The sequence below is a fragment of the Carettochelys insculpta genome, chromosome 5, assembly GCF_033958435.1.
Source record: "Carettochelys insculpta isolate YL-2023 chromosome 5, ASM3395843v1, whole genome shotgun sequence".
Lineage (NCBI taxonomy): Eukaryota > Metazoa > Chordata > Testudines > Carettochelyidae > Carettochelys > Carettochelys insculpta.
This window is the reverse complement of record NC_134141.1, coordinates 7,601,731-7,625,034: the sequence shown is the minus strand read 5'-3', so window position 1 is coordinate 7,625,034 and position 23,304 is coordinate 7,601,731. Positions and strand designations below refer to the sequence as shown.

General features: G+C 44.2%; 1 protein-coding gene across 2 annotated transcripts in view; it reads right to left on the bottom strand.

Moving 5' to 3' along the window:
• SLC44A1 (solute carrier family 44 member 1) overlaps positions 1 to 23,304 on the bottom strand; it is a 93,644-nt gene that overhangs the window by 52,007 nt on the left and 18,333 nt on the right. For both annotated transcript variants that reach the window (XM_074994613.1, XM_074994614.1), the window contains exons 2-3: positions 11,626 to 11,715; positions 8,722 to 8,864 (exon numbers count right to left, since the gene is read on the bottom strand). In XM_074994613.1, the coding sequence (XP_074850714.1) occupies positions 8,722 to 8,864; positions 11,626 to 11,715 (233 nt within the window). The remainder of the gene's footprint in view (positions 1 to 8,721; positions 8,865 to 11,625; positions 11,716 to 23,304) is intronic.

Below are 23,304 nucleotides of genomic sequence, written 5' to 3'. Positions count from 1 at the left end.
AAAAGTACTCCATGGTTTAGGATACATTTGACAAGCAAAGTTTTCAACATAGCTTTAGAATGGAACTTAGAACTATGGTGGCATCTGCAACCTTGAATTATGCTTTTTGAGAGTTACTGAGTGCTTTTTAGTAACAGAGAGGGAGCCGTGCTAGTCTATACACTATCAAAACAAAAAGCAGTCAAGTAGCACTTTAAAGACCAGCAAAATAATTTATTAGGTGAGCTTTCGTGGGACAGACCCACTTCTTCAGACCATAGCCAGACCAGAACAGACTCAATATTTAAGGCACAGAGAACCAAAAACTGTGATCAAGGATTCCTTGATTTACAGACAATGTCACTTTAATATACTGAAGTCTGATAAAATGTTGATTCCTTGATTACTGTTTTTGATTCTCTGTGCCTTAAATATTGATTCTGTTCTGGTATGGCTATGACCTGAAGAAGTGGGTCTGTCCCACGAAAGCTCACCTAATAAATTATTTTGTTGGTCTTATAAGTGCTACTTGACTGCTTTTTGTTTTGAGTGATTTTTGTGAGGTAATGAGCATGCTTCAGTTCATGGTCAGGACCTTAAGGCAGAAAAGTTGACTCTGGAATTTAAAAAAGCAACATTATGTCTCTATACTGTCCAACACCACAGCTTCCTTTTTTCTTGAGCTTGTGGGGAGCTCATTTTTCCTACAGGAGTCCAAATCTGAAACAAAATACTTCTTCAGTCTTCCTTTAAGAGGGACCCCAGTTCATGAACCAAGAGGACTTGTGGCCAAGAGAGACACTTATGCCAGGGTTGCCTCTTTGATTGGTCTTTTGTAAGAAGTTTTGGGTATTAGCAGAGTGAAATGACTGCCAATTCTCATATTACTGGAATTTGCAATTGAAACAAAATATTTATTTCTCGAACAGATGGAGTAGGGATGCTTTTATTCAGTTCATCAAGTACTTTTTTGGGTGATCAACAAACCAGCTCCATTCCAAAGAGTGAATGAATAGATTGTTCTTCAGGCACGTCCCAGAACTTTGATACACATTATTGGCAGGCTATGTTGTTGCAGAACAGGGATCCAGACTAAAAACTAGTATTTCACAGGCTAGCCAGAATTAACTTAATTGATCTGAGCTGCTTAGAACTCCTGTCTGTATGCTTGAAGATTTTAGGGGAAACATGGGGCGGGGCACTGAGAGAGGGCTCTACATGCTGGTATTATGAATATTAGCACTGCGCATAAAGTAATGGGGAAGATATGAAGCCCCCTTTCAAAGAACGCTTTATCTCTAATACACAAAATCCTCTGAGAGCCTGCTCTGTCTCCTGTGATAAGTTTTCCTGTGTCCAGGAGCAGTCTTGGCTGCGATGCAGACAGACAGTGTCATTTCTGAGAATCTGGCCAACCAACTTGACCATCTAAATGCTCTTGATAGACTTCTTCCTCTTCACAGAGAGTCATCACAAGAGATTCTCTTCGGAGGAACACTGTTTTGCTCTTTTTATGCTTCATCCCATAGGGGCTTGAGGTATGGGGAGTAAGGTGGAAAGTTCTGCTATTTTTAATGGTGAAATAGAATCAGTTCAGTCAGCATTGTCCTGTAAAAGATTATCTGAATCCAACTGACTGTGTCCAATGTAGATTGAGAGCATTAATACCCCTTTTCTTATTATTTAAATGCCCACTTCAGGCAATCAATTGACTCTGCATACAAAGCAGGCTTGAGTTTTGTTATCTGCATGCTTTTGGTTTGACTAAAGTGGAAAAGGCACAATGAAAGATGTCAGAGGAAATCTAAACCCCTAAGACCTTAAAGATCTCAGGTATCAATGGAGAAACATGGTAAGTCACTACAGAACCCATTTCAGTGCTGCCCAAAGAACTGTGAAATTATGGTTCCAAACATGAAGGATGCAAGTAATCCAAAGTACATGAAATATTAACTGGAAAGTAATTTAAGTCAGTCATACAAATAAAGGTCTGTATGACTTGGGCTGGTTCAACTCACTAAATATTTTCCTATTCCTGCAGTATAATCTTAAAACTGTACCATAACCACCCATAACATTAGGGGTACATGTTAATTTTTAGCTGGAACCCCTGTACCTATGCTTTAAGCTAGCTATAATACTTGCAAAGTGTTTTCATGATCCAATTTTTGAGAGCCAAAAATAAAACAAACAAAACAAAAAACCAAAGTCCTTCTGTAATATGAAAACAGAAATAGGAGAATTACTTACAGGGGCAAATAATTGATTTAATTGAGGACACATCCAGTTTGAGGCCAACCACAGTAATTAGCTGGAATTTTAAACACTTCATCAGAAGCACCTATGCTTATATTTATAATTTTTAAAATTTCATTCAAAGGTAAATTGCAATATCAAAGCTAGAGATGAAATGTTCAAAAATCAGGATGTGAAAGTTCAAGTTCACCGTGAAGTTAACTGTTGAAGTGCACATCTTGCAGCAAACATTGAACAAGCTTTTTTCATCTTTGTATTATGGCTTTTAAGTAACATTGGTTTGGGAAGACAGAGGTGGGGGTTGAAGGGACAGGAGGTGTTTTAGTGTTTACTTCTTCCAAAAACAAAAAGAAAAAATATGGACTATAGGGAACTATATGGTTTTACATTAAGATGAAGTCACATAATGAATAAAAAGGAAGAATCAACAATCTCTTTACATGACCATTAGGCTTACTGGGCATATCCCCAATTACCCCATCCCAGGCCTATTCATTCCCAGTGAAAAATGGTTAGCAGAAGTTAAAGAGAAAATGAGAAGAGGCAAAGATTTTGTTTTGGATGCCTTATGTCCCATGCTCTGTATTTTAAAACCATAAATAGTTAACCTTTAATAGTGCAGCAAGCTATCCGAATGTACAAGCCTGCCGTGGTTTGGTGCATCTTTATGTTCCTAAATTTGTAAATAAAATTGATTTCCTGTCATCCCTCAACACATCGATAGACATTTAAATGAGCACTGTTCAGAAACACTGTTCACTGCAGTCGACAAGTATCCCATTGCAATACTGGAGAGATGGATTAAAATGTTTATTCAATTCACGCCAATTCTGTGTGGCACATATAAATTAAGCTCATGTCTTTTCTTTGTGGCCATGTCTACACTAGAGAGTTTTGTAGACAAAAGTCATGGAATGTCTACACACAAAATGTGTTTTGTTGACAGAAACTGTAAACAAAAAAGCTTTGTAGATACTCCAGGGGGCACTTTGGTTGAAAGAGCAGATCAAAAGATCGATCACTTTTATGTGTACATGCGATCTGTTGGCAGAAGTTTTGTTGGAACATCTCTTCTGACAGTAACTTCTGTAGATAGATGCTTCTAGTGTAGACATAGCCTGTGTGTATGCTGCAAACTCTCTTTTTACGTGGTGCATGTAGGTTGCAATCAGGCAAAAAGCTCATTAATTGAAGTGTTTGCTTCTGTGGAGATCAAGAGAATTTGCCAGCATTTAAGAGATACTGGCTGACAATTCTCAAAAGCAGGATATTTCTTCTTGTACTTTTGCAAGATATACAGTATCTTCATACTGCCCATGCGAAAAGATCGTCATGCATGCTAAATACGAGGCAGAACAGGCATTTGAACAACATGTACCTTGTCAATGCATTCATAAATGTTGTTTGCAAATTACTCCATCAATTCAAGATAACTGTAACCTCATAATACTGGCAAAACTCTATGAGGCAAGAAACCTCTTCAAATTAGGCAGATTGAGGGGGAACTTTTTGTCAGGTCTTCAGGGGTTTGACCCCCAGGTCACAGCCTACTGCAAATGCAGTGTGTTCTTTTTTGCAAAAGAAGAAAAAGCTAAGTCAGTTTCCAGCAAAGATCACGGCTGTGCAAAAAGCTACAAACTTAGTTATAACAACACTTTCAGAATCTGATGTGTACTCAGCTAATCATTTCACTCACAGCACACCCCTAGGCTTAGTGTATCTCAAGCGTCCCTGAATGGTGTCAATTTCACTTCCTCATTACATTCCCTTATGTGGTGTTGTGATTTAGCAGGAAGAGATGTTATTTTACAGATACTTTAACATTTCTGCTCTGATTGGAGGGAGAAGACCAGATTATTCTACAAGAGGAAGCAAACAGAAATATTTTCAGGAATCCTCTGGAAGTTTAAAGCAAGAGAAGACTTAGCCCATGAGAACAAGCCTAAGGCGGGAAAAAAAAAGTTTATTTTCTTCAGAAAAAGTCAGACTAGGTTTGAAATACCTCCATGTATTATTGTACCTCAGGCACTACAAGAACTCAGTCTTCCGGGAATGGCTCCTGGTCAGTCGGAACCCTTTTTGAAACAATGTCAAGACAATGAAAAACAAGGAAGGGAGGAAATCACTTACTAATGTATACTAATTGCTGTGCTAGACCAGAATAGTGCTCTGTCCTATCTAGTACACTGGACAGTACCATATGCTTCAGAGGACTATCCAAGAAACTCCATAATGGACATATATGGAATAATTAGGCCATAAGGAAAGTTTCTTCTTATCCTCAGGCAGGTAGTAGCAGTGTTATGCTCCAACAAGATGCAGATTTATACTGCTTAATTTTTCTTAATTATGTGACATAACTGAATGGTCTCACTGGATTTTTCTGAACTCTAGTCAGCTCTAGGCCTTAACGATATCTTGTGGCATTAGATGCCCCCTTGTATTATGTGAAAGCAAAACACAATGAAGAATTCTACCATGTGACAGCTGACAGAAATTAGACTTGTGGACACAATGTTCTCAGATTTACAAAAAATCTGATGCTTACTTGATTAGCAAGAAAACCTTAAATGCAGCCACACACTGCTCTCAGCTACTTTTTGAAGCAGGATAGTCTGCTTGTAAAATGAGTAGCAGATTGATGATTTTATACAATAATTACCAGCCTTCCAAAGGAACTGAGAACTAACTATTAGGACATTTATGAACTCTGAATTATACCTGGCCCACTCTTTAGACTTTTCACTACAACATCCTTCTGAAGGTTTGAAAGTAACACCAGAAAAGATTAAATCAGTTTTAAAGAGCTATCAGTCCACTTCTTTAAGTAGTTAAGCTTCTCCCCTAACCCCAAAAGAAATAGGACACAGTTCACAATATTAAATTCAATAGTATGTAAATCAATTCTCTAAATACAATCTGTATTTGTTACCCCAGAGAACAACTTGAAAGAAGTCCTTAGTACATTAAATCAATTGCTAATATTTATATTTTGATTTGTAAGGGATAACTGCCACTTGGGCTGTGTCTACACTAGCCAATGTAGAAAAATCCTCTTCTGAGGTGATTTATATGTCCCTGTCCATGAGCTGTGGTGTCTGTATGGTTGCCCTGCATCCTGACCAAATAGCTCTTAAGCTAAGCATTTTAAACTTATAACCTGCTTTACCAGCAGTGGTGACATATTTCCCTCACAAACCACATCAAAATTAGATAAATTAAAAAACCATATTCACTGTTAAAATGGAGTTTTAGAAATCCAAAATGGCCGCCGGAGAATGACAGTTAGAAAATGACAGTTGTAATTAATATTCGGCGAGCTATGAATATGTATGAAGTTATGGTTTGAAAAGTTTCAAACTGATTGGTTACTTTAGGATCCTCATACATATGTAATAGTCAAATGCCCTTTTAATACATTGTGGCACTGAGGAGGACCTAGCAGGCAGAGGTTGTCAAACAGGTCCACCCAGGCTGCATATATTCAGAAGAGCAGCCCTGCTTGGGGCATTCCGGACCAGACCTCGGAGGAGAGCAAAAGAAGAAAGAAGACTACAGAAGGACTGAGCTAAGAGCTGGACTGAGCCTGTAGCTGAACATCGCTGGCAGAAGAGCCGAAGCTGACCTGCGTGTCAGTCATCGCTCTCTAGCCGCCGTGGGCCGTCGAAGAACAGAAGAGCTCCAGCCTGAAGACCAGAAAAGTTCCAGTCTCCATAGAGCTAAATCACTAGTAAGGCTCCGGTTCTTTTATCCGGAGGGTTTGCCTGGCAGACCGCACCGCCCAAACAACGGTGCCCTGCACGGGGAAATCGCAGCAGCGACCCTGCCCTTCCAGTCACCGACCCTAGCTCAGGCCGGTGTCTGAAATATCACGGTCGTTCCTAAAAACACAGGAGGTTTTTGTTAACCAAGCTGGTTTTTCCTCCTGGCTCTCTTTTTCTCCCTCCTTTACTATCTGACCTGACGCGGCTGCCGTACAAGCGCGCCGTGAGGGTCATAACTTCCTAGCTCGAAGAGAACTACAGGCCCAGCGCCTGGATCACAGAGCAGGAATAAGGAGGTATTCATGGTCTGGGTTTAGGGTTAAATAATTGGGTAAGCAGTTAATGTTTTCATATAGCTTTGTAATAGAGGGTGGATTAGGACTTCCCCAAGTCCATGATCAGCGCCTTATATTTTGTATTCCTTGTCCTTCTGTAAAGGCACGGGAGGCCAATGCTATTGGTTTAGCTTAAAACTATTGCATGCACACAGGAGGGTAGTTAGGTAAACTGCGTTGTTACTATAATCCAGAGCTATAAGCTCCCCCCTATTTAGGAGGGTAGAGCGGTCAGGAATAACCCAATAAAGGAAAAACCCTGGTATTCTTAGTAACCCTTTAAGGGTAATGAAGGTCTGCAATAAAGGGCTACCATAACAAGGTGGTCAAAATAGGCAGTACCATTTTGAGGGGATAACCTTTAACTAGGAAAACTCCTCTACTTAACTAAGGGAAAAACCTCTCAGTAGGAAACCCCGCATATACTGGGCTCTCCCCTGCTTGGCCAGCAGGGCAACCCATTTAACTAAAGAATTAACCTAGCTTAGTGCAGGCAAATTCTTATTCTTATAAGATCTGCTCCCCGCGGTAGTCGGCCAAGGGTTAAGCGACCTGGTGAACCTCAGGAAGATCCAGGAATAAATAAATAAATATAACTCAGCTCTAAAGTTAATCTTTCCATTTTACAGCACGCATCAAAGGCTGCACGGTCGGTCCCGGAAGCACAGTAAGTAGCTAAGGGATTAGATAGCAGTGCTGTTACAGCAGTTACCTATTGTTTAAGGCTACAAGCCATAGTATTCAAATCCTGTGCCTATTCCACAAAAACAAGGGCTTACATATTTTGTGCAACTTAGCTTACCAAAGTTCATACTTTTGAGTTATAAAATAAACCCTGTCTCCCTGTTTAAACCTGACATCTTGTTTGTATTTTCTTCCTTGGGTAAACACACCGCAGCAGCGCAGTTCACACACCCTAAAACCCCGTTGTGATTAGACCCACCGTAGACGGTGAGCAGGGTCGCGGGGTAAAATCCTGGGAGCATTGGTAAGGACTCAGTTTTAGTGCAGTCCATTGCTCTGGTGTGATTAACTTAACCTAATCAAATATTCAAATTTATTCATACGTCACTCGCATCCTCAATAGCCAAAAACATCGAAATGGCCATGCAAATGGCCATTTCGAAGTTTACTAATGAAGTGCTGAAATACATATTCAGTGCCTCATTAGCATGCGGGCGGCCGCATGCTAATGAGGCGCTGAATATATATTTCAGCACTTCATTAGTAAACTTCGAAATGGCCATTTGCATGGCCATTTCAAAGTTTTTGGCTAGTGTAGACGTAGCCTTGATGACCAAGTATCAAGTTAAGCCAACTTCAATACATTATTTGACTGTCAATGTACTTTATTTAACTAACTCAAATTACTTCAAAATGCTATGAAAGTGATAGTATTTTCTTACTATTCCCATTAAATTACTCTTCCAAATGAAGTTGCCAAGAAATTTCAAATTTTATCTAAAAAAACAAAATTAAAAACCTTTAGTCAAACTTTCTTACTATACAATCTGCAAATAATGAGCAATGTGTTAGTTCAAAGACAGGAGAGACAAGACAATTCTAGAAGATCTTTTGGTTTTCCATTAGCCATTGCTGCAATCTTATTTCCAACTTCATTGGTTATAGTCTAAGTATAACGTAGCAGTACAGATTTACAAGAAAGAGGGATATTTTGTTTTCTAAAGTCCTCTGAAATGTTCAGATGGGTTTTAAGTTATAGCTGACAACTGGCACCTGAAGAATCCAGAACACAAAATGAAGACCAACTCCATGGTTCTCCCTCATGGGCCTTTCAGTCCAGAACTCTGTCTCATTCATCTACAAGTGAGTGATAATGTTTACTGTTCTTTCAAAGCATCTCTAGGGTGGCTTGCTTAAATCACCATTGCTAATCCTTGCAATATATAGGTCTCAGTCATACTTACATACTTCTTAGGACTAACTTATATATCTAACTTCAAAACTGTCAGTCTAATTTTTCACTCTTGGCTTTCATCATTCATCCATGGAACATTTGAAAATGCAGGACCATCTCTAAAACCCCAGTGGTCAACTTTACCAAATAGCTGAACACAACAACCAAACTATATAATGCAAGGTCAAGAAGAAAGTGATACTTTGGATTACCTTATTGTATGCATATTATAAATTCCACCATGCACGTTCACAAATGCAGGAATTTGGTTGTTGTTAGAGAAGGTTTTTGGCAAGAGCAATTCCACCAAGGACTTGATAGGAAAAATTAAACCAACTAACAGAAAAAACGGGAAAAAAAAGGATATTTCCCCTTCAATCGAGGGGAATCTACAGTATTGTAATCTACTTCCAAATGAGAACAGACTCCAGTTCCATCATCCCCTAGTTTGGAAAAGGCATATACTCACTTCTTTTGCGTGAGGTCTAAACCACTATTGACTATTCCATCCACCTTTACATTCTTCTGTCCACAGATATTTCCATAACTGTCATATCCTGAAATCAATCTTGCAGCTGCTCCAGTAGCTATTGAAAAGCCACAAATAAAACCCTGGGGGGAAAAAATAGATAAAAGGTTTCAGCAGCAACTGTGTCAGAAACACAGTTTAACACTGCTCTCCTTGGAGCTGGTCATGAGGGAAGAGTCAGTTGTAATTCATTTATTTCAGAGCAGTCACCCAATATTTTTGCATTGCATGTTCCTTTGAAATGCCTTCCATCTAAAAAGATAGAAGTCTAAGTCAAGCAAGAAAGAACCACTGTGAGGAACAAAAGAGTTATGAATTTAAATGCAAACACTAATTAAAGATATGATTCAGATACTCTAAAAATTATTAATCAGCTGAACAGGTCAACAATGTGCTAGATGCTTTTACGAGACAGGCATAATAAAAGGTTCCTGAGATGAACTGTTCTTAATCTATGCAGATAGCACACAACTGTAATGGGGCCGGGGGAAGCGGCGGGGAAGGAGAGCGACAAATGCAGCACAACTAGTGAAGTTTGGGATACATCTCACTAGTTTGGGTATTGCTGTTTTGTAAGCGTTTTAAACTTCTTAACACTTCTGATGGGAAGAATGAAGTAGAAAGGCCTGTTTGGAGTAAGGACACTTTAAGGACAAAGGGAATCACAGCAGACCAGGCCAGGAAAGACATTTCAGGTGCAGGGGACAAAAGAGACCATGAGGAACAAACAGAAATAAAATGGAAGCACACAAAATGAGCCTTAGGAACAACAGGGAAGAGTAAAGCAGGGGAGGGGGAGAAGGGCCTTAGAGAAGGCAAGACCCAGGTCACAATGGGCCACAGACTGACTTTTAAAGAGCGTAAATTGGATATAGAAGGGGACGTCTGGGAGGAGTTGGGACTGCAGCGAGACCAGGGATGCCTGAAAGCATTAATTCTCTCTTCACAAATAATTAAGTTGGCAAAATCCTGAGTAGAGAAACCATCCTTATGCTGTCTCTCTAAGTATCCGACAATGCCAGAGGAGAAGGATAAGGTGGGTAAGTCAAAGTCTGAGATTGGTAGAAGAATGAGGGGGTAGTTGCACAGGTGGACACAACTGAATCAACGGAAAAGAAAAGGTTATTGGAAGGAGGATGTTGAGGAGTGAAATGCCAATGGCTTTAAATCCTTAGGAAGGCAAGGCAGCACAGTGCTAAGGAAAGAACAATTCTGAAGGAGACAAGTTGATTAGGGAGAAATTCCAAATGAAGAGCAGGTCATAGTCTTGTAGAGAATTAACTTATTTAAACACTTAACACCAGACTAGTCAAAGCAAAGGAAGAAGAGTGAAAGGGTATCACTAGTAATAATTAAGCTGATCTGCAGCCCTTATGTTCAATTTCTTGGCTCCAAAAGCCATCCATGTAAAAAGCTCTAGTTCCTTTCAAGCAGCATAATAGTACACACGTTCATGAACAGGTTCTTAATCTTTTCTAAATTGTGACTTTACATTACAGCAAAGAAGTTCTGGGCTCCTCCTACACCTATTTTAGGATTCTACTCTCATCTAGCCACAGTGTGAGGGAAGGTGGACGTCACCACCTGAAGTTATTTGCAACTTCCCAAAGCAGTGATAATGCAAAATATAACAATTGCTCTACACACCAGATTGGTGTGACAAGAAAGCTTTAGGATGCTACATCATACAAAAAAGGACAAATTCACGGCTGCCAGAATATATGAGCTTTACTAGCAGGACACTGCCAATAACAGTCCAACCAACAGCAAAGAGTGAAATATAACAAAATCTGGGACCTAATTTCAAAGACAGGCACATACAGCTTTGCATGTACCTAATCTGTATGATCTAATATCCCAAAGCAATATACAGAAGTAGGCATTTCTGTATTAGACGCAGACATACCGTGGAAATAAAAATCAAACTGGTCAACACAGCGCAAAACACAAAAATACCAATGGGATGCTAAGTGAAGAGCAAGTTGGATATGAGCTTCCAGCGCACCATGATTGTAAGATAAAGCCAAAAAGTGTATGAAATGCATACACTAAGAGATCATCCTCTCTCAAACCAGAGATGTGAAAAAGATGATCATTCTCTAATTGGTGGCTGGACCTACAATATTGCAAGCAATCCTGCATAATTCCATACAAAAAGGCAAAGGATACCGAATTTTCACAATGCTTCTATTATTTTTTTTAATTTGACAACATCTAACTGCATCATAGCAATTGTGAGGAGGAAGCCAAGTGCTTTGCCATCCAGGCAAGATACAGTGAGGTGCTGGCACCTGAGGCAGTCTGGGAAGATGATGAGGAGTGTGGAATAAACATTATTAGCTAGGCGGCTCTACTAAAGTTATCAGCAGGGATATCAATAATTTTACAGTTTACATTGCTGTGTGTATGTTTCAGAGCTAACGGACTATTGAGATTAAGGAAACAGATCCCTACACCTAACGCTATTTTTCAAGACATTTACCAGGTTTACGATAATAGCTTTAAAAAAATAGGCCTACTGCAGAGTAACATCTGCACAACCATGACAGAAAGAAACTTGTCTTAAAAGTAGCTAGATTCTGGGGCATGCAATTATGTGGTAACAGAGACTGTCCGCAGCAAACTATACAACCCTGACAAAGTACCAGATCTGTGCTTAGTGACACTGCATTAAACAGTGTATCAAAATCAAGCATTTTCTTGTTTTGTAACCGAGTCTTCTCATAACATATGCATGACTTTGACTGAAGTTACCATATTTGTGATCTTATAATCTGATTTCTTCACTGGGAGTGAAAACTGTCCAGCTTTTTCAACACTGACAATCACTCTTACTTCACTCACCATTCCAACACAAAATAGGATGAACAGCAACAGCCATGGTATATCTGTGCAGCTGCGATCCTCAAGAGGCTTCCACTCTCGTTTGGAGCTCTGGGGTGAGAAAAAGGGATAAAGACAATGGTCATGAAATCAATTAAATAAAGTATGTCCTGCTAATAACAAAACATTTCAAAAAGTAGTTATTAGGGCATGGATATTCATCTGGGTTTATCTGTTGACACTTAAGTTATTTTACCTATATTGTAAAATGTACAATAATTTTTAAACTGGACTGAGGCTAGTGATAATGTGCCAAAGATAGCTGGGATAAGAATCTGCAAAAGGGAGTGGATAAGAGCACTGCCAAATTCAGAAAGCATTTCATTTATTCCTATTTCTGGCTATAGCAGCAGAGCATGGAAAAAAGCCTGGTTATTCAAGGGACCAAGAATGCCAGTTACTGTATCCTTCTGTACACTAGCTATTGTATATACACTAATCTGCTTTCCAAGGAGGATAAAAGGGTAAACTTTTCACAAACTCAGTTTTAAACACCTCCATGGCAGGATTAACAGTATAGTACAGACTGAAAGAACATAATACGTAGCTGAGGAACAGTATTTTAATCTGCCTAAAAAAGGCAGCTGTGGAGTTCTGAAATTCAGGCAAGTTAGTGTCAACTTAGTTGAAGGAAAGAGCCTGGAATTAAATTAAAACTCTCAAGAAAGAGACTCTAGTTCTTTTTTAGATGAGAGAAATACCTCAGTGGATAAAAGGCTGGACAATGAGCTATTTGCACTATACAGTTGCTACTGTGCTGCCCATAAGTGTACATTTCATAACATCTGTTCTCTTTATATTGCCTCATTATCATTTAAAACTTATGAAGCATTTTTAAAACTACCCTTCCAAAATGACAGGACACCGAGGGGAAGAATGCATATTGACTGCAAAACAGAATTAAGTATTGCACTAGAATTTTGTTCACTGATCAAAATTTTGATTTGGATCCAAGATTGAAAAAATACATCTTGTTCTAAAAACAAAGGCAAAGCTCATTCAATAAGGTGCCAGGAACCTACTGCTTGTAGCAGTTACTTAGCAAAAATTTAAGCATTTAATAGTATCTTTATGAGAGCTATTCTTCCATTCAGCCAGAGCACTGATCACAGAACACAGCCTACAGTCTGGAGGTGTAGAATAGCCTTCTACACCTTTACGGGAGAGCATGAACTGGGATATAAACAAAAAACTAAAGATTCTCTACTTCTTGTGCATGAAGGGCAACCTCCTAAGACCTCTAATTTTATTATGATGGGTTCTGGAGTTTGCTGGAGATTCAGATGAGAAATCAGATCTGGAGACTGAAATACCAACACAGCTATTGTAAACGCTGCTGACATTTGCCATCTCTAGCATCTGCTTTTGCAGACTGATCAAAAGCAGAAAATCTCTAGTACAAAGCTGTTGTATTACCAGCTAAACACATTAGTAAGATGTTTTTTGGTATTATTTACTCATCTTTAGTGTGACATAAAAACACAAATATCCTATATAAATAGTTATAGGTTGGACTCCCCTGGTCAGGCACCCTTGGGTTTTAGATGGTCCCAAAAGAGGGGGTATCCTCGACCAGGGGAGGTCAATTCTGGCCCCTCTGCTGAAGGACTGCAAGCTCTCCTGTGATTAGTCATAACATCCGCTGGGTGCCCTTCCTGGATCTGCATCCCCAGCCCAGCCCTGCTGGTGGCCCCAGCGCTGCTCCAGCTCCCTTCCTGGCCACAGGGCTCCATGCCGTCAAGATGGCTGTGCTCCCTGCCCTAAGGCCGCATGGCTAGGCTTTGCTGCCTGTCCAACCCAGGACACTGAGCTCCATGCCCACAGCTGGGCCTCCCTCAGCATAGGCTGGCATAGAACGGACTTGAAGTATTTAAGTTTCCAGGTAAGAACTCCAGAAGACCCAGACTGGGTACTCCATCCTCTGAAATTTGACTCCAGACCAGGAACCAGAAGAGTACCTTATATCCTGCAGCATGCACTTGCCTTTTGAAGTTAGCATCCTCAGAGGTTGCCCACCTGAACCTGAGTGTCACGAAACTGCAAGGATACCCATCTTTCTCACTCTCTGCTTAAAAGGCAGAACTTACTCTTGTGGTGTGTGCCAGGAACCTCTTTACACTACATTCTTTTTCTTCACATGACATCTTTCCCAAGGATGCAAAGCCTTGAAAGGCAAACTGGGAAATCCCCATAGAATATAAAAAAGGTCTTCGGTTTTTATTTAGCTATGCAAAGCCCTCATCCCACTGAGGATTCCTCCTTATTCTGTGGGTTGGAAAGAAAGACAAGAGACTACCATACCTAAATGAACACGAGTCATGCTGGAGGACACTTGAAAAAGGCTGAATTACTGCAGAAGTTCTGACCTGATTAAAACAATCTGTTTAGAATGAGCAAAGTTCCCAATATTATGGCCAAAGAGATGGCCAATTAAAAGGAATTTTAAAAAGTGAGAAATCTCTCCCAAGATCTTATTTAAGTGTTCATAAAACATGCCTGTGAGGATGCTTAGCTGGAGAGGACTTCATTGTCAACCGCTTGAAGGAGATAGTCTTACCACTTCCAGACAGCAAATCAGAAGTGCTCTATCGTATTTTGCATATGTATTATTTATTTCAGTTTATAATTATACATAGTAAAGTGCCTTCCTCAGCTCTAGGGGCCTCTGCCAAAACTTAAAAATACAATCACCAAAACGAAAGCCAACAGCTGCTTTTTTCTCCACCACCAATCTCAGTTAAAAAAAACACAATTCCACCAACACTCTCTCTTCCCTCAAAATCCTGGGCAATTGTTAATGGTCCCAACAGCATGCCCTGAAGATCATCAGATTTGGGTTTTCACACCACAGGGGTCGGAAAGCGTAGACTGCATCTAATGAAAAAACAATCTGCAATAAGGTCCATCTCTCTAGCACTGAGCAGACTCCAGAAAAAGCACCTTTGCCAACTGCAACCATGGCAGTAAGATCTGGAGCAAGTCAGTATTTCAAGCACTTTTGTGGTTCAATCCCTAAAAAGTGACTTCACCAAAAATAAAAATAAATAAATAAATAAAGTAAAGTGTCAATGTGGGGTTCCTTGTTAACTGTCACACTGGCTTTTGTGTACAGTGTGGTCTGTTTGCAAATAAGCTTCATTTCCTACAAGCCCAACTAGGCTATAGACACTCTTCCAAAACAGCTATGATGGCACAGCCCTGAAATGTACACCTAGTGTGTATCAACAGAAAGGATTTTTCCATCGGTGCAGGTACACCACTTCTCTAAATACTAGCAATGTTAAGATGGTTAACTGTTTTAAGTCAGGGCCTGCTGCCCGGCCCTGCCAGCCCGGCATTTCTGGCAGCCACTGGAGTTCACTGGAAAAGACGGCTAACTGGTTAGCATACTGGTAAGCCTCATGCTTATGGGATACACTTACTGGTTAAACATCTAACATCCCTAATTGATGGAGTCTTCGCCAACATAACCCCATGTCCAGCACAGTCGCAGCTATGTTGGCATAGCTACTTCGGTCAACGGTGTGGAGTTTTTTTACCCGTGACCCACATAGGTATGTCTACACTAGACTAGTGAATCTGCATATCTGCAAATCACATAAATCCACTTTGGGCTTGGAGGGTGTGTCTATATTGCAATTAAATATCTGCAGCTGGCCTGTGCCAGCTGACTCAGGCTGAAGGGATGATTAATAGCATCCAGGCTCAGGGTAGGATGCAATGAGGTAGGAGGGTGATGGGTCAGCTGTATGTAGATGTGTCCCAATAGTCGTTCTGAGCTCTTTTCGTCTTGCTTATTAATCACCACTACAAGAAGTGTTTTCATGCCTCAAACGATGCCCACAGCTACGCCCATGCAAACCAGCTGTCTTTACACTTCATGTGAAAATCTCACTGCAGATGTAGTTTTAAGGCATATTTGCATAAATTTTATTATATTAAATTCACCATATGGCATGTTCAATATCCTCAAAGCTCTCTCCAAGGATCCTGTCTGGCTTTGCTAAATCATACACTTTTATTTACAAGTAGACCTAACAGAAAGATAAGCTGATGAGATTCATTTGCAGCCACAACTTTGGAGGGACTGGCTCTGAAATGGCAAATCCTTCTAAGTGAATCGCCTTCAAATGAAATCTTGTAATAGAATTTTTAAAAGCCACTGCAAGTTCTTTGGAAGAATAAGTTAGTGGACAGCACCAAGCCATCCAGAACACCACTTGCAAAACCTGCAGAAAAAATTCTCCATATCTACAACAACATCCCACAACACACCTTTCAAGATCCATCCGTTCTACACATGCCTAGTAAACAACGTGGCGTTCTTCCTCCAGGGCACTAAATGCTCCTACAATTATGTAAGCAAACCACACAGCTATCATGCTTTCAAGAAAACTCACAGGAAAACAGTAAGAAAAAAAAAAACACCTTCTCAGCTGCAGGTGAATGCTTTTCACAGAGTGATCTTCCTACATCTGACCTCTCAGTTATCCTCGTCAAAAGAAACCTACATGACTCTTTCAAAAAACAGGCCTGAGAGTTTAAATCCATAACTCTGTTTTACATTAAAAATTGTGGACAAGAAAAAAAAAGAATGCTGGATTAATGGTTTATTACAACAATCTACAAACAACCCCTCTCCCCATACCTGCTCTCTGCCCGCTTTATCCCATATCACCTCGAAAGGGCTCCTGAGAGGTGTATTAGCTACTTGTGCTAAACAATTGTTCCACCTTGTGTTTATAGTGTGCCGCTTTTTGTCGGGATGTCTCAAGTTTTTTGGTGACCCCACAGTGCAGCCACCAACTCTCGCTGGTGACAATACTGACATTTGTCCCTAAAATACTTGAATGTTTTTTTGTGAAGTAAATTAATGTGCACAGATACACATTGATAGTGTAAATTATCTTGGTGGGATGCTTTTGAAATTCAGTAATACAAGTAATGCTGTGAAAAGTGTTATTTTTGTCAGTATCACATTTCACAACACACATATTAGGTGGCTGGGAAGAGCGATATTAACAAAACATACATGTATCACTTTTCCCAGGCTCGCAGAGAGCTAATAAGCCCCAGGACACAGGCCTGGAAGGGAGAGAGGCAGGGAGAAGAATCAAAAGAGGAGGCAGTTGCAGCCAGAAGTGCTGTTGGTATGCATGCATGGTCAGGACAGGCAGCAAAGGTCCTACGGCAATGGGAGTGGGCTATAGCCCCCCTATGAGGGCCACAGCTAGGCATTGGTGTCTGCTACCATGCAGCTTGGGGTGGGGTTCATCGCCTGGGGCTAAAGGCTATGATAGGAACTGCATAGCTGGAGCCAGGAACTGCAGCCGGCTGCTGCACAGGTGGAACTGTGGGTCAAGGCCCAAGGCCCACTGCCTCCAGCCACACAATCAGAACCCAGAGCTGGGCCAGGAGCCAGCAGTATGCTGTGTGGCTAGGGCCAGGGCTGGTTCTCACTGCTGCACAGTTGGAGCCTAAAACCAGAGCCATGGGTCGGCACCTTCTGCCACAAAGCCGAGGCAGGACATCAGCACCAGAGCCAGAAGCTGCTCAGCCACCTCTAGGGATCAGCACCAGATTCTGGAGCTGCACAGCAAGAGCAAAGGATCAGCACCAGGGCCTCAGGACCTGCCCCTGTACAGCCAGAGCTGGCGGATGGTGCTCAAGCTCTGCAGTCAGAGCCCATTTCCATGGGCCACAACTCAAAGCTGTTGCTGCACAGGAGTCCACGGCTGGCACCTGCAACTATGTGGTTGGAGCCCACGACTGCGTGCCCATGACTGGAGCTAGTGGCCATCACTGTGCTCCTAAGGCCAGTTATTGGTGCCAGCCCTGCTGTGCCCCCTCCCTGTTGCCAGGGGATATCTTCTAAAGCCCTGTGGTTGGAGTCTGCTGATGTGCAGCTGGAGTTTTGGGTCAGTGCCTGGGGCCAGCGCCCATCACTGTGCAGCTGACGCTTGGGCTAGGAGTTAGAAGCCCACTTCTGCGGCTGTATAGCTGGAGCCCCATGGCAGGAGGCCAGGGCCACATGGCCAGAGACAGGGTGGTCAGTATGCCCTGCTGTGGTCTGAGCTCAAGCTCTTGAATTTCCACTGCTAGAACCTGAGGGCTATTGTGGCCACACAAAACCCACTATTTGCAACATTTGAGGAACATCGCTCTAAGTGCATATCCCTGACCTGAAGAAGAGCTCTATGCAAGCTCAAAAGCCTGTCATGCACCAACAGACATTGGTACAATAAGAAATATTCTCTCACCCACCTGGGCTCTCTACAAGGAAATATGAAAACCATGATTTTAAGAGGGGTAGCTGTGTTAGTCTGTAGCTTCACAAATAACCAGCAGTCCCGTAGCACTTCAACTTCTTAGTCTTTAAAGGTGCTACAGGACTGCTTTTATTTATGACTTTAACAGGTATTTAAAAAGGTTATGTGGCTGAAGTAAGAGTTTCCATACCTGTACAATACCCTGTATTGTGCTAAATCACATTTACGGCTCCACAAAAGCAAAGTGTTAAGAAAGACTTCTCACAACAAGCTACAGACACTTAAGGCATGTAACAGTGATTATCCTTTGGACAATTTACGACCTGATTTTCAACTTGTAAAATATGTCTAAAATCAGACTGCATGCTTATCTTGAGAAGGATGTCTTATGCTATACAAACGTTACCAGCCTTCCCTGCTTACGCTCAAAATGTCCGGAATATTTAAATTTATGGTCATCACAAGGTCAGCCACAAATGTTTGTGATTGTGTTTCTTCCGCAGCAGGCCTCCACTTTTTGCCTGCATAACTGAAGCACCATCAAAACTGCAGCTGACAAGCTTTTCCCAGAGCCCTCAGTCAGCATTTCAACTGATTTCAGCCTTTCCTGTGGACAGATTAAAATTCCTTCACCACTTGCTGATGCCAGAGACACATAAAGAAGATGAGCAAAGACTGGTATTTTGTCTTAGCACTTGCCCCTTTGTAAGAGTTTCCTGTTAAAATGATGGGATGTTATTTTTGTTCTGCTACTTTACAGATGGTATTGTCCCAAGCCAAAGATGAAGGTGGACCTCAACAGGCTGAAACATTGTACCCCAATATGAAGCAGGCATGACTACTGGCCCGTATAGGGCCCATGTTAAAGTGCTGCCATGGCAGCACTTTAACATTGCTGCCCGTTTGGCTCTCCCCACGCAGCAGCTCTGCTAATGGGCAGATGGGGCAGAAGGAGCAGCTGCCCCATGGCTCAGCAATTTAAAAGGGCCTGAGATTCCCAGTTGCCATGGCAGTTGCTAGAAGCTGTGGACCCCTCAAATCACCAAGCCCCATGGCTCTCAACTGCTGGGGGAAAAGGCTGGCTGGGGGAGTCTGGCCCTGATCTTGCCCCTGCCAAGGCTCAAAGCCCCCTGCTGACCATGCTAAGGACATTAGAACACCAGTCAAGTCCTGGCATTTACTCCTGCCCCAAACAAAGCATAAAACGTGAAGAGATCTGTGTAAGCGGAAAAGCTTATCTCTCTCACCAACAGAAGCTGGTCCAATCAGGGAGACTCTCTCACCCACCTTGTTTCTGCAATTTTGATGAAAGATGGGAATTGGGTTGCGCATTGATGGTGCATTAGCTGCCCCGTTTACTATTTGATTAATTGTTCTTTTAATGCAAAGCAGAGGTGCCTAGAGCATGAGATAGATGCCCTGTCATACCTCAGAATTCAAAATAGGAACAGTTTTCTTTGCACTCATGCTTGTAGTTCTCATGTGATCATTTTTCTTCATTTCCAACCAACAACTTGCATTAATGTCAAGCAGTGCTTCTTTTCATTCTGACTTGAATTATTCCGTTCTATTCCTCCTCATTTGCAGAGTCAAGTAATGGACCTGCAAGTTAGTTCCAGTCGGTGCACGCCCACAACGGTGCCATTTTTTTTTTTTAATAAGCGTATATGAGGAGATGTAGGTAATTATAGGTCCCAGTCTCACATCAATCCCATGAAAGATAAGGAAGTGAGCGATGGGGATGATTAATAAAGAATTAAATGAAAGTGAGGTAATTAACACAAATCAACATTTGGTTGGAAAGGTAACAGTACTGGTTTAATATACTAAGGCTACGTCTACACTACAGCCAGATAGTCGTCCCAGTGACGGATGCAGTGAGGGGCCAATTTAGTGGGTCTAGTGAACACCCGTCAAATTGACAGCAGATTGCTTTCCAGATGACCCAGTGCTCTAACCCAAATGAGAAGTGTGAGGTGGGTAAGTCAAAAGGAGAGTGTCTCCCATCAACCTTGCACAATGCAGACATCACAGTAAGTCGACTTAAACTACGCCAACTCAAGAAAGGACACTATTCAGGTAGCTAGAGCTGCACAACTCACCTCAGCTTACTGTGGTAGTGAAGGCTTAGTCTTCTAGAAGGTGTTTGACTTTAGTACCATATGACATTTTGATTAAAACTAGAATGAGATAAAATCAATATGGCATGCATGAAAAACTGGATAACTAATAGGTCTCAGAATGTAACCATAAAGAGGGAATTATCATCAAGTGAGTCTGTTTTGAATGTGGTCCTGCAGGTACTGGTTCTTGGACCTATGCTGTTTAATATTTGTGTCAGCGACCTGGAAGAAAACAAATCATCGCTGACAAAATTTGCAGATGACCCAAAAATTAAATGAGTGGCATATATTGAAGAGGAAAGGTCACTCATTCAGAGCTATCTAGAGCAATAGGTAAAAACTGGACATAAACAATAGCCATTTACATAATGCCTTTCTTACAGGACAGGGAGCACTAATTCTAAAATGATTCTGGGGTTGAGGTAGATAATCAGTTAACTGAGCTCTGTGTATGATCCTATGCTCAAAAGAGCTAATGCGAGCTTGGGATGCATGAAACGGTATTTAGTGTAAGAGAGGTTATTTTACTTCTGTATTTGGCACTGGTGTTGTCTCTACTGGAATACTGTGTCCAGTTCTACTTTCCACAGTACAAGAAGCATTTTGATAAACTAGGGAGGACTTGGAGAACAGCCAAAAGAGTAATTAAAGGATTAGAAAACATGCCTTATACTGATAAATTGAAGGAGCTCAGTCTAGCTTAACAAAGAACAGGTTAAGGGGTGACATGATTACAGTCTATAGCCGCGTCTACACGTGCACGCTACTTCGAAGTAGCGGCACTAACTTCGAAATAGCGCCCGTCGTGGCTACACGCGTCGGGCGCTATTTCGAAGTTAACTTCGACGTTAGGCGGTGAGACGTCGAAGTCGCTAACCTCATGAGGGGATAGGAATAGCGCCCTACTTCGACGTTCAACGTCGAAGTAGGGACCGTGTAGTCGTTGCGCGTCCCGCAACGTCGAAATTGCCGGGTCCTCCATGGCGGCCATCAGCTGGGGGGTTGAGAGACGCTCTCTCCAGCCCCTCAGCTCACTGGTGGCCGCATGGAGCAGCCCCTTAAAGGTCCCCTCCCCCTCCCTTCCTGTGCAGGAAGCTGAGGGATGGTGCAGGCAGCAGCCTGCACACGCGGCCAGCCTGCACCTACCTCAGCCCCCCACCCAGCTGCGATGGCTGCCCGGCAGCCCCCCCAGGGGACCCCCCCCAAGGGGAGTCAGGGCTCACAGCCCAGCCAGAAGGGCAGCCAGGCTGGGAAGCGGCAGCGGGGCCCCTCCTGGACGGAGGCCGAGCTGCGGGACCTGCTGGGGCTCTGGAGCGAGGAGGAGGTGCTCCAGGTAATGGGGAGCAAGAGGCGGAACGCGGATGCGTTCGCTCGGCTGGCCGACGGCCTGGCTGCCCGGGGTCACCCTGCCTGCACTCCTGACCACTTCAGGAGTAAGGTGAAGGAGCTGCGGCAGGGTTACTCCCGGGCCCGGGATGCGGCCGGCCGATCTGGGGCCGCCCCCGTCACTTGCCCCTTTTACAGGGAGCTCAGGGACATCCTGGGCCCCCGGCACACCTCCTCCCCTCCGGCCACCCTTGACACCTCGGCCGACGAGCCCCAGCAGGCCCTGCAGCTGGAGTCCGCCCCAGAGGCAAGCCCCGCACCCCGGGGGCCCCCCCCGGAGCCCACCTCCGGGGACATCGCGGCAGGAGGAGGAGAAGGAGGAGGAGGGGGGCTCCTCCTCTGCAGAATCCGGGCTGCAGATCCTCCTCCTGCCATCCCGGAGCAGCAGCAGGGCCTCCGCCCCCCGGGGATCTCCGGACCGTGGGAGCGGACCCACAGGTAGGTACCCCCCTCTGGTGGACAACCCTGGCCTTGAGGGGCGGGGGTAAGAGATATGTGTCCAGGGCCCCCCACATGCTCACATGGCCATGGCCCCAAGGACACCAGGGCCATAGCCCTCACAGCACTGCATCAGCCCCTGCCCCCCCCCGCACGACAGTGCCATGCCCCATCCCCGGGCCAGGGGGGAGCGGAACCTTGAGGGGCCCCCGGGAGGAGGGGGTGGGACACCCTGCAGCAACAGCATGTGATGGAGTGGGGGGAGTGCAAAAGGGAGACTCAGGCTACATATGAGCAACAAGAGCCGAATAGCTCCCAGGGGCAAAGGAGGATCCTGGGGCTACAGCTGGCAGGTGACACCTCTGCCCTGAACAAAGAGGAGGGAGGAGCCGAGCTGGCTTGGAATTGGGGGGCGAGGGCGGGGGCCACAGGTAGAGGCTAGGGGAAGGGAGAGCTGGAAGGCAGCCAGCCTGAGGAGGGGGAAAGCTGCATCCCAGAGGGGCACCCCTTGGGGTCTTCTCCCTACGACGGGTTGGAAGGACTGTCTCTTCCGACAGCTGGTGCTGTCACTCCTGGGAGAAACTGGGCATCTGTGGCCTAAGAAACCTCTCCTGCTGTCAGACCCTGCGGGGTGAAGTGAGAGTCGCTCCCACCAGGGGACGGGGTGCAGGGCAGGGGGACCCCTGAACCCCATCCATCACAGCAGCATCTCCCGGGGATGGGGATGGGGAACCTGCAGCACAGGGCTGGGGGGACAGAGGCCACAGCTCGGGGCCCATACTAACGCCTGTCTCCATTCTTCTTCCCCGCTCCTCTCCTGTGTCCCGCACCTGCCCCATCAGAAGGACCGGAAGAGAGCGCCGGCGAGGCCTCAGTCATCCCGGAGAGCCCTCCGGGACCATCGCTCCAGGCCAGCCCCTCGGCCGAGGACCAACCGGCCCCGCGGCGGGCTAGACGGCGGACCCCGCGCTACCACCCGCCGACGGCGACGGACCCCCAGCTGCTGGACATCCACCGTTGGCAGCTGGAGGTCACGGAGCAGCAACTGCAGTTGCAGGAGCGGGCGCTGGCCTGGCGCCAGGAGGCATGGGGGGGCCTACATGGACACTTTTAACCGCTTGGTGGACTACTTGGCCCCCCATGCCGCGCCGGCCGCCGCATCGCCCACCCTGCCTGCTCCACCAGCCCCACCACCAGCTGCTCCGCCCGTCGCCGTCCCGTCCACCGTCGCCCTGCCACCCACCGCCGAGGGCCGGAGCACCGAGGGACCCTTGGAGCCACCTGAGCCTCGCCGGGCGTCCTACCTTCCAGTCCGGCCCGCCCCCACCCAGCCCCGGACAGGGTTGCGACCACAGCGGGGCTCCCGGCCGCCAACGCCCAGTGCTGGGCTATAGGGGTGAGGGGCCCAGGACGTGGCCCCCCCC